The sequence below is a fragment of the Delphinapterus leucas genome, chromosome 20 (genome assembly GCF_059928025.1).
Source record: "Delphinapterus leucas isolate spDelLeu-1000000601 "Yukka" chromosome 20, BTC_Dleu_Yukka2, whole genome shotgun sequence".
In the NCBI taxonomy this organism is placed as follows: domain Eukaryota; kingdom Metazoa; phylum Chordata; class Mammalia; order Artiodactyla; family Monodontidae; genus Delphinapterus; species Delphinapterus leucas.
In genome coordinates, this window is record NC_143148.1 from 18,337,968 (window position 1) to 18,351,675 (window position 13,708).

At 41.5% G+C, this 13,708-nt stretch overlaps 1 protein-coding gene and 1 pseudogene across 1 annotated transcript in view; one reads left to right on the forward strand and one right to left on the reverse strand.

Moving 5' to 3' along the window:
- SLC7A9 (solute carrier family 7 member 9) overlaps positions 1–13,708 on the forward strand; it is a 34,513-nt gene that overhangs the window by 5,825 nt on the left and 14,980 nt on the right. The window contains exon 7 of the mRNA XM_030761274.2: positions 387–490. Within this exon, the coding sequence (XP_030617134.1) occupies positions 387–490 (104 nt within the window). The remainder of the gene's footprint in view (positions 1–386; positions 491–13,708) is intronic.
- On the reverse strand, positions 4,238–6,988 carry LOC111180942 (NF-kappa-B-repressing factor pseudogene; annotated as a pseudogene).

A 13,708-nucleotide genomic window follows, 5' to 3' on the forward strand; every position in this document is an offset into this window, starting at 1 on the left:
AGCTGGAGCGGGACAGGAAATGAAACTAAAAACAGGCAATGATGTGACAAGGATGGGGAGCGTGGAGAGACGCAGCTTGTTGACGGGCCACTGACCGGAGAATAGGCGGCTCAGCTGGGAGGGAGACCAGGTCATTCCGAGGGAGGGAGAGGCAGGGGCGGCAGAGGTTGCTGAAACACTGCGAATTATGCCAGGAAGAGGTGGAGAAGAGATGTCCATCACCATCCGCAGAGGAGGTCGTTTCCTCCCGACGGGCGCTCCACTGTGCCTCCCGGAGGTGTCCCGGAGCCCAGCTCAGCGGGGCCGCTGGGAGGGCACAGCAGCTTGCGGGGCCGGTGGCTCCTGGGGGCGCGCACGGTCTCAGGACGCACCCACTTCTCTCGCAGACGTTTGGCGACCGCGTCCTCTACCCCGCCTCGTGGGTCGTTCCACTCTTCGTGGCGTTTTCAACCCTCGGCGCCGCTAACGGGACGTGCTTTACGGCGGGCAGGTAGGGCCGGGCCCCCACCCTGGGGCGGAGCGCGCACAGGGCGGCGCCAGGCCTGAGTTGGGGTGATGGAGCCGAAAGCGTGCGCGGACCGGCGCGTGGCACGGGCCCGCGGGCCCCGAGCGAGGGAGCGAGGGAGCGGGGACAGTGCCGCCCGCCCCAGCGCAAGGCGGGGCTTCGCGACCCGGGTGAGCGAGGTTGACCCGTGGGACTTTTTACCGAATGAGCTTTCTTGAACATCTTCTCAGGTTAATAGATACACAGCCTAGATCAGAGATTGGTAAACTCGAAGGGCAGATAGATAGTGAAGGGTTTAGGCTTGCAGCCCGTGTAAACCTGTCATGTTCTGTCTTTGCAGTAGAAAGGCCAACAGCTGTGATTACGGTCCACTAAAACTTTATTTACATAAACAGGCAGTTTTCCAGCCCCTGCCGAGCCCCTGGACCCTACCCGGTGTAGAGACGTTTGCTTTGGAATCCCCTTAACGATGGAGCATATTTTCACATCACCTCCACTCAGGAGCTAGTTGGGGGTGGTTTTTATAAACACTGCGACAGGGGACATTCGTGAACACGTCTTTGCCCGGCTGTCCAGCGTTCTGAGTGGATAGAGTTCTGGGAGTGAAATTGCCAAACGTTAAGCACGTAGACGCTTAAAAAAAGAGAGAAATACATGCCGCAAAATCATTCCTTAGAACTTCACCTAATGCATAGATCAATTCGGAGAGGACCGCCATTTCAAAGTATTGATTCTTCCAATCTACGGGCATGGACTATCTCCCCATTTATTTAGGTCTTCTTTAATTTTTTTCAAAAAAATATTGTTTTGAGTAGCAGCTTTCAGTATACAGTATACAAATTCTTGCACATATTTTGTCAGATTTACTCTGAAATATTTCTTCATGCTATTGTAAATGGTATTTTCAAAAATGTAAACATTTTCAGTTTCTGATGGTTTGTGGCAGGTATATAGAAACACATTTTAAACAGCTCTACTGAGGAATAAATGCCATAAAACTCACTTTGTAATTCGACAATTCAGTGATTTTAGTAAATTTACAAAGCTGTGCAAACATCATCACAATCCAATTCTAGAACATTTTCATCATTCCAGAAAGTTCCCTCATGCCTAGTATGGTTAATCCCCTTCCCACCTCCAGGTCTAGGCAACTACTGATCTGCTTGTTTCTGTGACTTTGCTTTTTCTAGACATTTCATGTAAATGGAATGATACAGTATATGACACTTGCATCTGGCTTCTTTCACTTAGCATATTATTTTTGAGGTTCCTCTATGTCCTAGCAGGTATCAGTTCATTCATTTTAATTGCTGAATAGTACCCCATTTTATAGATGTATATTTCATTTACCCATTCACCAGCTGATGGACATTTGGATTGTTTCCAGTTTGGGCTATTGTGAGTAACTGCTGTGAGCATTCATGTACATATATGTCTCTCTCTCTTTTTTTTAATGTTTAAGTGTGCTTTTATGGACATATACTCTTTTCACACAAATTCGATCATGCATTGCATTTTGGTCTGCGATTTGCGTCTTCCTTGAATTAGCGATATATCATGAACATCCTTCCAGGTCCTCACATGTAGATCTTTTGCCTAGCAGATTAAAAAAAAAGTTGTCTAACATCAGTAATATCCAGGGAGACTGAGGAAAAAGATGCTCTCATCCACTGTTTATAGGGGATAAAAGCTTACATTTTGAAGGGAGAGAATGATGTACTCTCTGTTCTGAGGGAAAAAGGAACATCCATTACAGGGCATTTTCTCTAGTAGCAGCTGATTCTGTCACTAACACCATGTCCTCTCTCGTGAAAGAGTTGAATTCCGGTGAGTCCCTGGTTCCCTCTCATTTGTCTGCTCATTGCAGAAGGACCCATAACTTATGGTAGAGATCTCTGAAAAGGCTTTTCTAGCACAAATCCATGCCCGAAAACCCGGGTACCTTCACAGTGGACCTACCCCAAGTGCCATGCGTGGCGACATGTAAGTATCTTCTGCTTGGGGGTATTTTCTCAGTAACAGAACACTTTTAATGCTACAGAAACAGAGTTGCCTTGAGTGCAGACCTGGAGGACGCTCTTTCTTTGCGAGTTCTATGGCCTATCCGTGGAAGGAAATTAGTCTGGATGAAGCTCCATGGTGTCTCTGGGAACTCTGAGGGATGGCATTCCTACTCGTATCTCATTTGGCTCTGCTGCTAGTGATGGAGGGTCTCCTGCAGAGGCGGGGAGTGGCTGTGGCTCACCGCAGGGACAAGGGCACTGGCAGCAGAAGTTCTGGGAAGTGCTCCTTGGCATGAGCCCTCCCGGAGTCTGCCATTAGCCCCACCAAAGAGCCTGTCCATATATGTCTTTGTGTGGACATAAATGCTTTCATTTCTCTGGGGTAGATTCCTAGGAATAGAATCGCTGGGTCACATAGTAGCTTTGTGATTAACTTTTAAAGAAACCGCTTAACTCTTTTCTAAGTGGTTGCTCCATTTTAATCTCTGTAAACAGTGCACGAGAGTTCCAGTTTCTCCACATTCTCACCGACACTTGTATTTGTCTTTTGCTTAAAGTTATTCCACTGGGTATTAGTATGTCACTGTGTTTTTTTGTTTTAATTATTTTTGGCTGCGTTGGGTCTTTGTTGCTGCATGCGGGCTTTTCTGTAGTCGCGGTGAGTGGGGGCTACTCATCGTTGCAGTGCGCGGGCTTCTCATTGCGGTGGCTTCTCTTGTTGCGGAGCACGGGCTCTAGAGCGCAGGCTCAGTAGTTGTGGCTCATGGGCTTAGTTGCTCCGTGGCATGTGGGATCTTCCTGGACCAGGGCTTAAACCCATGTCCCCTGCATTGGCAGGCAGATTCTTAACCACTGCGCCACCAGGGAACCCCTGTCATTGTGGTTTTAATTTGCATTTCCCTAATGACTAATGATACTGAGCATCTTTTTGTGTGCTTATTAGCTATTCGTATATCTTCTGGTGAAATATCTATTCAAATCTTTTGTCCATTTAAAAAATTGGGCTTCCTTTTATCTTCTTATTGAGTTGTACATGTTCATCATATATTCTAGATACATCCTTTATCAGGTATCTGATTCGCACGTATTTTCTCCCAGTCTGTGCCTTGTATTCTCATTTTTTTTTTTTTGATCAACTTTGGCTCCTTTTTATTCAGGAAGCATACACTAATCCTTTTTATACAGTTTTTTTTACATTCCAGAAATAAGCAAAAATAGCAGTTTAAAATATGTTACAAAGTTGGCTTTGGGGGTTAAATAAGCTTTTTGAGAGAGGGACCAGCCCACTAACCTTTTCATCAAAGCACCAATGTATCTTCAGTCTTTTACCAAGCTCCGCCACAGCTGTGGCCACCTTGGATGTGCTGCTATACACCCAAATCATGTGAAAGCTATGACAGAGAGTTGCTGCGAGTCTCTCTGCAAGGCACCAAGAACAGACAGTTCCAGCTTCCTTTCTTCAGACTGAATCAAAGTTTTGGGAACTTTTCAGTTGCTCTCTCAAGTAGTGCTCTCTCAGCATGAAGACTAGAATTCGTTAACACTCATATATCACAAGATACAGTGTATCACTTCCAATATTCTGGAAACCACATGGTAGAAGTTATAAATAAATGAACACTAAAATTACTTTAAGAAAGTTTTACATCATTTAGTTGGTAAGGACATTTACACGTACAGCACAATTTACTATTAAACATTCTATAACCTGGCTTCACATAAAGATGAAAATAGATAATACAAAATGACCTGACATCTTCAGTTAAGTCTGGAATTAAGACTGTAGTCAATATCAACTTTACATATTGTTGCAAGTTGCTGTGCTATGCCCTTTAAAATGGGAATTTCTTTCTCGGGGTGAAATTCCATTTGGATATGTGTTCTTACTTGGTACAAACTACGAAAATCTGAGGGACACAGCAATATCAAAGACACAAACAGTAACTGCACGATATTATCTGCTGGATTAAGCTAACACAAGTGGACAGAATTCTTCAAGTTCCAGTATCTAATAAAGCACTAAATGAAATGAACAAGGTGAAACATCTTAATGAATATACTCTGCAACCAGAACATGCAGCATTTCTTTAATTCACAAATCTGCCTCATGAGGCATTTACGAAATAAATTAGTAAGGTCTCAATTCGCTTTAGGCATCACAAGCTCGTAACGCCCCACTTGGCCTTCCTGTTTGAGCTGGTCTAGTAAATCCTCCTTCCGTCTTTTTCTGCCTACCACCAGGTACCTATCGTGGGCCACCGCATGAGACTTACTCTTAAGACCATACTTCTGCGCAATCTGATGTATTTGCTTCCGCTCATCATTAGTCAGCTCTGTAGAGAAGGTTAAATCCGTGTGGCTCTCCGAGAGGGCGTAGTTTCTGATGATCTGTTCAATATCTCTCTTGGCAATTTTATTTACCCTCCCTACATCAAGACCGAGCCCTGCCCGCTTATGACGCTCTTTGACAGAGATTGGTTCCCGAACGCCCTCACCAGATTTACCTAAACCGCCACCCGTCCAACCCATCTTTCTCAGCAGCTGATTTCCGATGTTATCTTCTTTGATTTGTTGTTTGTAAGCCTCCTCTGCTGAGCGACCCTGAATTTCATTTCTTGAAATCACATCTTCAATAGCTCCTTTCTTCAAGTTGTTAATGACAGTCGGCTGGGTCTTTTTGAGGGTTTTCACAGCTTCCCCAGCAGCTTCGTATTTGACAGTTTTCTTCACTCCAACTGCTTCTGCAATTACTTCACTCTCTAGAATCACCTTGCATTTCCATCGGAGTCCTGTTGTTCTTTCATAGACATATTCAACTGTCATTCGATTAAACTGAGCTGTGTCGTTCAACGTGCACACAGGATTTGAAGAATTCTCATAAACTACGAGATCCTTTATATCTTTCTTCTTCCCAGATCCCCTGGGTGAAGAGCCTGTTTGGCACTGTGAAATTTTGACAGCTGGGTAAGTGGGTTGTGTTTTTTGAAGGGTTTTCAAAGCCTCAGCAGCAGCTGCATGTTTACTTGTTCTTTTGGTTCCATAACCTTCAGCTAAGCAGTGATCTTGCAAAAACACTCGACAACGCCACGTACAATTTGGCATCATCTCATATTTGTATTCAACAGACATTTTGTTGTATGAGGCAGAATTGTTAAGGATACCAATTGCATCATTTGCATTTTCTATAAGGATAAAATTGGTCCAGTGTTTGGCAGAAGCATTAAAAATCGGCTGCCCAGAAGCCTCTTTAGCCAGCACCACCAGCTCTTCTGGTTGTTTCAGAGCTGGAGGGAATTCATATGAAGGCATGCCAATCTGACACACCACAAGGTCCTCTCCAGTCGTGTGCTTGAATTTCCGTCCGACAACCCTAACTTCAATACGTTTCTGCAAGAGTTTTACAGCTAGCTCAGTAGCTCGATCCCTGGAACCATTCTTGCTGCCAGCATAACCTGTAGTTAAGTAGATATCTTGGCATCTAACTTCACAAGCATAACCATCTGTTAGAAGCTTTTTATTTGGGGGGATGTCAGCAGGAGGGATTTTTTTTAAAGGAGTGTATATATATTCAGGATTTGTCTTACATGCCTGAATACAACAAGTTAACATATATGTGTAATTAATTTTATCAGATCCAGAAGTCATCTCTGGATTAGAAACGTTCTTCCAGATAGTTGCTGTTAATTTTTCAATAAAATACTGCTTCTCGGCTACCACTGACTCAGGAAATGTCTGTGATGGTGAAGGCTCAGGGGCTGACTGGCAGTTTGCCTGCTGTGATGTGCTGCTGGGGGCAGGGTTCCCACTGTCAAAGTACATGTTGGCTGTTACAGGCTGGTCTTTTGGGAAAATAAATCCTGATGAATCACAATACTGAGAATTTCCACCTTGTATGCTGAAAGAGTCTTGAGGATAATCTTGGTAGATGTCTCTTGGCATGCTGGCAAAATGTGTTTGTTCATTTACCTCTTTTGTTGGAGGGCCATAAGGATCTTCCTGTCTTTCATCTTTTGAACTACTAGCTACAAAATGTACAGGCTCAAAACGAGGTCTCACACGGAATTTGGAACCGGCTTGCTTTTCAGGAGGATTTTGACCATCACATGTTGAGGGGTGACGTTTTTGACCTTTGGAAGGTTTGGACAGCATCAGATCATATGAAGGCATCTCCCCAATATCCATACCTTCAGCCATTTGGAGAATTTTTTCCATCAAGCGTGGGCTGTACCTGCAGCCCAGGAAAACGTGGTTGGTCCAGGCAGCGGAGAGCGCGAGGAGCTGGCCTAGGGCAGCACCTGGATAGCTGTGCAGGTGCCGACAGATGAAGCTGCGCCGCAGAGCCCACTGCCGGTCACTTTCGTGGCTATAGCGCCACTGCTCCAGCACTGGCTCGGGCGGGGGCGGCGGTGGCGACAGGAAGTCGCCCCCCAACAGCAGACGTCCGCCAGCCATCTTCTCTGCCCCCAAGCAGGGACCCCGGGGATGAAGCAGACTCGCTACCAGGAGGGAGCGGGAGCGGAGGTCGATGGGAGGAGCCGGGTGAGGAGGGGCGCACCGAGGCGCGAAGACCAACTCCCAGGGGACTGGAGTGCGTGCGTGACGGGCGACCGCCGAAGCGGCGAGCACGAGCTCGCGTCCCGGCAACCCGGGAGCACGCCCGTTGCACTCCTCCAACTCGTGGAGGTGCAGGAGGCGGGCACCCGCCGCAGTCACACGCGCGCCCGGGAGGCCGAGCCAGGCCCCGCGCTCCGCACCTCCGGCTACCCGCAAACTCACGCACTGCACTGGGAAGGAAAAGAAAAAAAGGCACCAGCATGCTTTGCTCCCCTTCCTCTAGTCTACCTACCCGCGTGCAGCCCTGAGGTTGTGAGCTATTCTCATTTTCTTAGTGGTATTTTTGAACACCAAAGCTTTTAACTTTGACGAAGAGCAGTTTATCAGGTTTTTTTTTTTTTTCATGTGTCATGCTTTCGTTGTCATATCTAAGAACCTTTGCCCAACGCAAGGTCACAAAGATTTTCTCTTCTGTTTTATCTTAAATGTTTATTAGGTTAGCTTTTACATTTAGGTATGTGATCCATTTTGAGTTAATTTTGTATAGTTATGTACCTGTGCAGCTTGGGGGTTGGCCAGGGACTTGTGCTATATTGAATTATGTTGGAAATCATTTTTATGAGGTCAAATCTAAGATTTTTGCTTACTGGTTTTTGAGTTTTCTATCTCACATAAACAGACCTTCCTCTCTCCTTTCAAGAATGCCCGCCTATGTTTTCTTCTAGCATTTTACTTTAGCTCTTTGATCAATCTAGAAAGCGTCTTGACGTGAGGCGTAAATCTCACTTTTTTTCCCCAAACATTTACCTATTTATTGTCCACCCTTTCTCCTACTGGTTTGAAATCCAGCATTATCATTCCAATGTACTTGATTCACTTTGTTTCACTGCTAAATATTTTCCTGTGCTATTATCTTACTTATTACATGTTTCACAGCTTCAGTAATGGAAAATCTGGTAGGACTGGTGCTCCCACATCAGACTTCTCCTTGCCTGTTTAGCATTCCAGGTGCACTTACAGTAATTTTGTCCAGTTCCGAAAAGTCGTGCTTGCATCTTCAGTGCATGGAATTTATATACTGATTTGTGGAGAACTGACGGAATTTAAAGAGTGAATTCACAGCATCATCTTGCAGAGTCTAAATCTCCCCTCCATCTAGCAATGCCTTTCCTCCCAGTTTCACTGAGTTGTTCTGGGAATTAATACTATGTCTATATCTTTTCGAAGTTCAAAAAGTAGTTTTTAAAAATGAGTCTTTTTGGCCTGTGTATTCCTGACTTCTAATGTTATTGTATTGTACTCAGAGAGTGTGATCTTTACAATATTACTTCTTCAGAAGTTTTAAGACTTCCTTTGTGGCTTACTGCCATTTTTATAAGTGTTCCCATGGTCTTGAAAACAATGTGTATTCTACTAACTTCTAGGTTTTTATGTTATCATTAAGTTTATACCTTGACTGTTCAAATCTTATGCTTTCACAGTGGTTTTGTCAAGCTTTGCCTCCTATGTTTCATGGGCTCCTGTTTTTTTTAAATTTATTGAGGTATAGTTGATTTATAATATTATATGTCCCACGGGTAAAAGTCCCAGATGTACAACATAGTAATTCACAATATTTAAAGATTATACTCCATTTATAGTTATTATAAAATATTGGCTATATTCCCTGTGCTGTACAGTAAGTATATCCTTGTAGCTTATTTTATACATTGTAGTCTGTACCTCTTAAACCCCTCCCCACTTTCCTCTCCCCACTGGTAACCACTAATTTGTTCTCTATATTTGTGAGTCTGTTTCTTTTTTGTTAAATTCACTAGTTTGTTTTCTTTTTTAGATTCCACATATAAGTGACAACATACAGTATTTGTCTTTCTCTGTATGACTTATTTCACTAGGCATAATACCTACCCTCCAGCTATATCCACATTGTTGCAAATAGAAAAATTTCATTCTTTATTATGGCTGAGTAGTATTCCATTGTGTATATGTGTGTGTGTGTGTGTGTGTGTGTGTGTGTGTATATCATACCTTCTTTATCTGTTCATCTGTTTATGGACACTTAGGTAGCTTCCATAGCTTGGCTATTGTACATAGTGCTGCTATGAACATTGAAGTGCACGTATCTTTTTGAATTAAGTGTTTTTGTTTTCTTCAGATATATACCCAGGAGTGGAATTGCTGGGTCATATGATAATTCTATTTTTAGTTTTTTAAAAATATTTAATTTATTTGGTTGCGCCGGGTCTTAGTTGCAGCACGTGGGCTCCTTAGTTGCAGCCAGCGGGCTCCTTAGTTGCGGCTCATGGGCTCCTTAGTTGCGACTTTTTGGCTCCTTAGTTGTGGCATGTGAACCCTTAGTTGCAGCATGCATGTGGGATCTAGTTCCCTGACCAGGGATCAAACCCAGGCCCCCTGCACTGGGAGCACTGAGTCTTAACCACTGCGCCACCAGGGAAGCCCCTCTATTTTTAGTTTTTTGAGGAACCTTCATACTGTTTTCCACAGTGGCTGCACCAGTTTTCATTCCCATCAACAATGTACAAGGGCTCCCTTTCCTCCACATCCTTGCCACCATTTGCTGTGGTCTTTTTGATGATAGCCATTCTGACAGGTGTGAGGTGATAGATATCTCATTGTGGTTTTGATTTGCATTTCTCTGACGATTAGTGATGTTGAACATCTTTTCATGTCTGTTGGCCATCTGTATGTCTTCTTTATAAAAATATCTATTCAGTTCTTCTGCCCATTTTTTAATCAGATTGTTTTTATGATGTTGAGTTGTATGAGCTATTTATATATTTTGGATATTAACCCCTTATTGATCATATCATTTGCAAATATATTCTCCCATTCAGTGGGTTGTCTTTTTGTTTTGCCAGTGGTTTCATTGCTGTGCAAAAGCTTTTAAATTTAGTTCCCATTTGTTTATTTTTGCTTTTGTTTCCTTTTCCTTAGGGGACAGATCCAAAAAGATATTGCTACAATTTATGTCAAAGAGTGTTCTGCCTATGTTTTCTTCTAGGAGTTTTGTGGTTTCTGGTCTTACACTTAGGTATTTAATCCATTTTGAGTCTATTTTTGTATATGGTATGAGAAAATGTTCTAATTTCATTCTTTTACATGTAGCTGTCCAGTTTTCCCAGCACCACTTACTGAAGAGACTGTCTTTTCTCCATTGCATATTCTTGCCTCCTATGTTGTAGATTAATTAACCATAAGCATGTGGATTTATTTCTTGGCTCTCTATTCTGTTCCATTGATCTGTGTGTCTGTTTTTGTGCCAGTACCATACTGTTTTAATAACTGTAGCTTTGTAGTATAGTCCAAAGTCAGGGAGTGTGGTATCTCCAGCTCTGTTCTTCTTTCTCAAGATCGTTTTGGCTATTTGGGGTCTTTTGTGTTTCCATACAAATTTAAAAATTATTTGTTCTAGTTCTGTGAAAAATGCCATTGGTATTTTGATAGGGATTGCATTGAATCTGTAGATTGCCTTGGGTAGTATGGTCATTTTAACAATATTAATTATTCCAATCCATGAACATGGAGTATCTTTCCATCTGTTAGTATTGTATTCAATTTCTTTCATCTATGTCTTATAGTTTTCTGAGTATGGGTCTTTTACCTCCTTAGGTAAGTTTATTTCTAGGTGTGTTATTCTTTTTTTAAAATGCAATTGTAAATGCCATTGTTTCCTTAATTTCTCTTTCTGATAGTTTGTTGTTAGTGTATAGAAATGCAACAGATTTCTGTATATTGACTTTGTATCTTGTAACTTTACCAAATTCACTGATGAACTCTAGTAGTATTTATTTTTATTTTGTAGTATATTTAGGATTTTCTATGTATAGTATCATGTTGTCTGCAGACAGTCACTGTTTTACTTCTTCCTTTCCAATTTGGATTCCCTTTCTTTCATTCTCTTTCTTTCTTTCTGTCTGACTGCTGTCGCTCAGACTTCCAATAACTTGTTGAATAAAAGTGGCAAGAGTGGGCAACCTTGTCTTGTTCCTGATCTTAGAGGAAATGTTTTCAGCTTTTCACTGTTGAGTATGATGTTAGCTGTGGACTTATCATATATGGCCTTTATTATGTTGAGGTGTGTTTTCTCTCTACTCACTTTCTGGAGAGTTTTTGTCATAAGTGGTTGTTGAATTTTGTCAAAAGCTTTTTCTGCATCTATTGAGATGATAATATAGTTTTTATTCTTCAATTTGTTAATGTGATGTATCACACTGATTTACAGATGCTGAACCATCCTTGCATCCCTGGGATAAATCCCACTTGATCATGGTATATGATCTTTCTAAAGTGTTGCTGAATTCAGTTTGCTTATATTTTGAGAATTTTTGCATCTATGTTCATCTATGTTCAGTGATATTGGCCTGTAATTTTCTTTTTTTGTGATATCTTTGTCTGGCTTTGGTATCAGGGTGATGCTAGCCTCATAGAATGAGTTCAGAAGCATTCCTCTGTATTTTTTGGAATTGTTTGAGAATGATAGGTGTTAGCTCTTCTCTAAATGTTTGGTAGAATTCACTTGTGAAGGCACTCGGTCCTGGACTTTTCTAAATTACTGATTCAATTTCATTACTGGCAATTGGTCTGTTCATATTTTCTATTTCTTCCTGATTCAGTCTTGGGAGATTGTACAGTTCTAGGAATTTGTCAATTTGTACTTGGTTGTCCATTTTATTGGCATATACTTGTTCATAGTAATCTCTTATGATCCTTTGTATTTCTGTGGTGTCGCTGATAACTTTTCCTTTTTCAATTATGATGATATTGATTTGGGCCCTCTTTTTTTCTTGATGAATCTGGCTAAAGTTTTATTGAGTTTATCTTTTTAAAGAAATGGCTCTTAGTTTCACTGATCTTTTCCTTTTTCAAAATTTATTTATTTATTTTTGGCTGCATTGTTGGGTCTTCGTTGCTGTGCATGGGCTTTCTCTAGTTGTGGTGAGTCGGGGCTACTCTTCGTTGAGGTGCACGTGCTTCTCATTGCAGTGGCTCCTCTTGTTGCAGAGCATGGGCTCTAGGCATGCAGGCTTCAGTAGCTGTGGCATGCGGGCTCAGTAGTTGTGTCTTTCAGGCTCTAGAGCACAGACTCAGTAGTTGTGGTGCACGGGCTTAGTTGCTTCGCAGCATGTGGGATCTTCCTGGACCAGGGCTTGAACCCATGTCCCCTGCGTTGGCAGGCGGATTCTTAACCACTGTGCCACCAGGGAAGTTCCTCATTGATCTTTTCTATTTTTCTTTTTAAATCTCTGTTTCATTTATTTCTGCTCTGATATTTATGGTTTCTTTCCTTCTACTAACTTTGGGTTTCATTTGTTCTTTCTCTAGTCCTTTTAGGTGTAAAATTAAGTTGTCTGAGAGTCTTCTCATTTCCTGGGTAGGCAGTATAAACTTCCCTCTTAGCACTGCTTTTGCTACATCCCATAGATTTTGGATCATTGTGTTTTCATTTTCATTTGTCTCCAGGTATTTTTCGATTTCCTCTTTGATTTCTTTAGTGATCCATTGGTTGTTTAGTAGCATATTGTTTAGCCTCCACGTGTTTGTGTTTTTTTCAGTTTTTCTCTTGTAGTTGATTTGTCTCATAGCATTGTGGTCAGAAAAGATGCTCACTATGATTTCAATTTTCTTAAATTTACCAAGGCTTGTTTTGTGGCCTAGCATGTGATCACTCCTGGAGAACACTGCATGTGCACCTGAAAAGAATGTGTATTGTGCTGTTTTGGGATGGAATGTTCTATATGTATTGTCCATATGGTCTAATGTGTCATTTAAGGCCAGTGTTTCCTTATTGATTTTCTGCCTGGATGATCCATCCGTTGATGTAGGTGGGGTGTTTAAGTCCCCTACTATTATTGTGTTACTGTCATTTTCTCCTTTTATGTATGTTAATATTTGCTTTATATATCTAGGTGCTCCTATGTTGAGTGCACATTTATTTACAATTGTTATATCTTCTTGGATTGATCCCTTGATTGTTATGTAATGTCCTTGTCTCTTGTAACAGTCTTTATTTTAAAGTCTATTTTGTCTGATATAAGTATTGCTACCCAGCTTTTGTTTTGATTTCCATTTGCATGGAATACCTTCTTCCATCCACTCACTTTCAATCTGTATCTTTAGATCTGAAGTGAGTCCCTTTTAGGCAGCATATATATGGGTCTTGTTTTTGTATCCATTCAGCCGTTCTATGTCTTTTGATTTGAGCATTTAGTCCATATACATTTAAAGCAATTATTGATATGTATGTTCTTATTGCCATTTTGTTATTCGTTTGGGGGGTGTTTTTGTAGGTCTTTTTTGTTCCTTCTTTTGTTCTCATCTCTTGTGATTAGATGACTATCTTTAGTGTTATGTTTTAATTCCTTTTTCTTTTTTATGTGTGTATCTAGTATAGATTTTTGGTTTGTATTTATGTGAAGTTTATATATAGCAAACTATATATATATGATTGTTTTAAGTTGCTGATCTCTTAATTTCAAATGCATTTAACAGCCCTGCATTTGTACATTCCTCCCCTTACGATTGCTGTTTTTGACGTGTTTTACATCTAATTGTTTTGTGTATTCTTTAACTGCTTATTGTGGATATAGATGGTTTTACTACTTTTGTCTTTTAACCTTCCTACTAG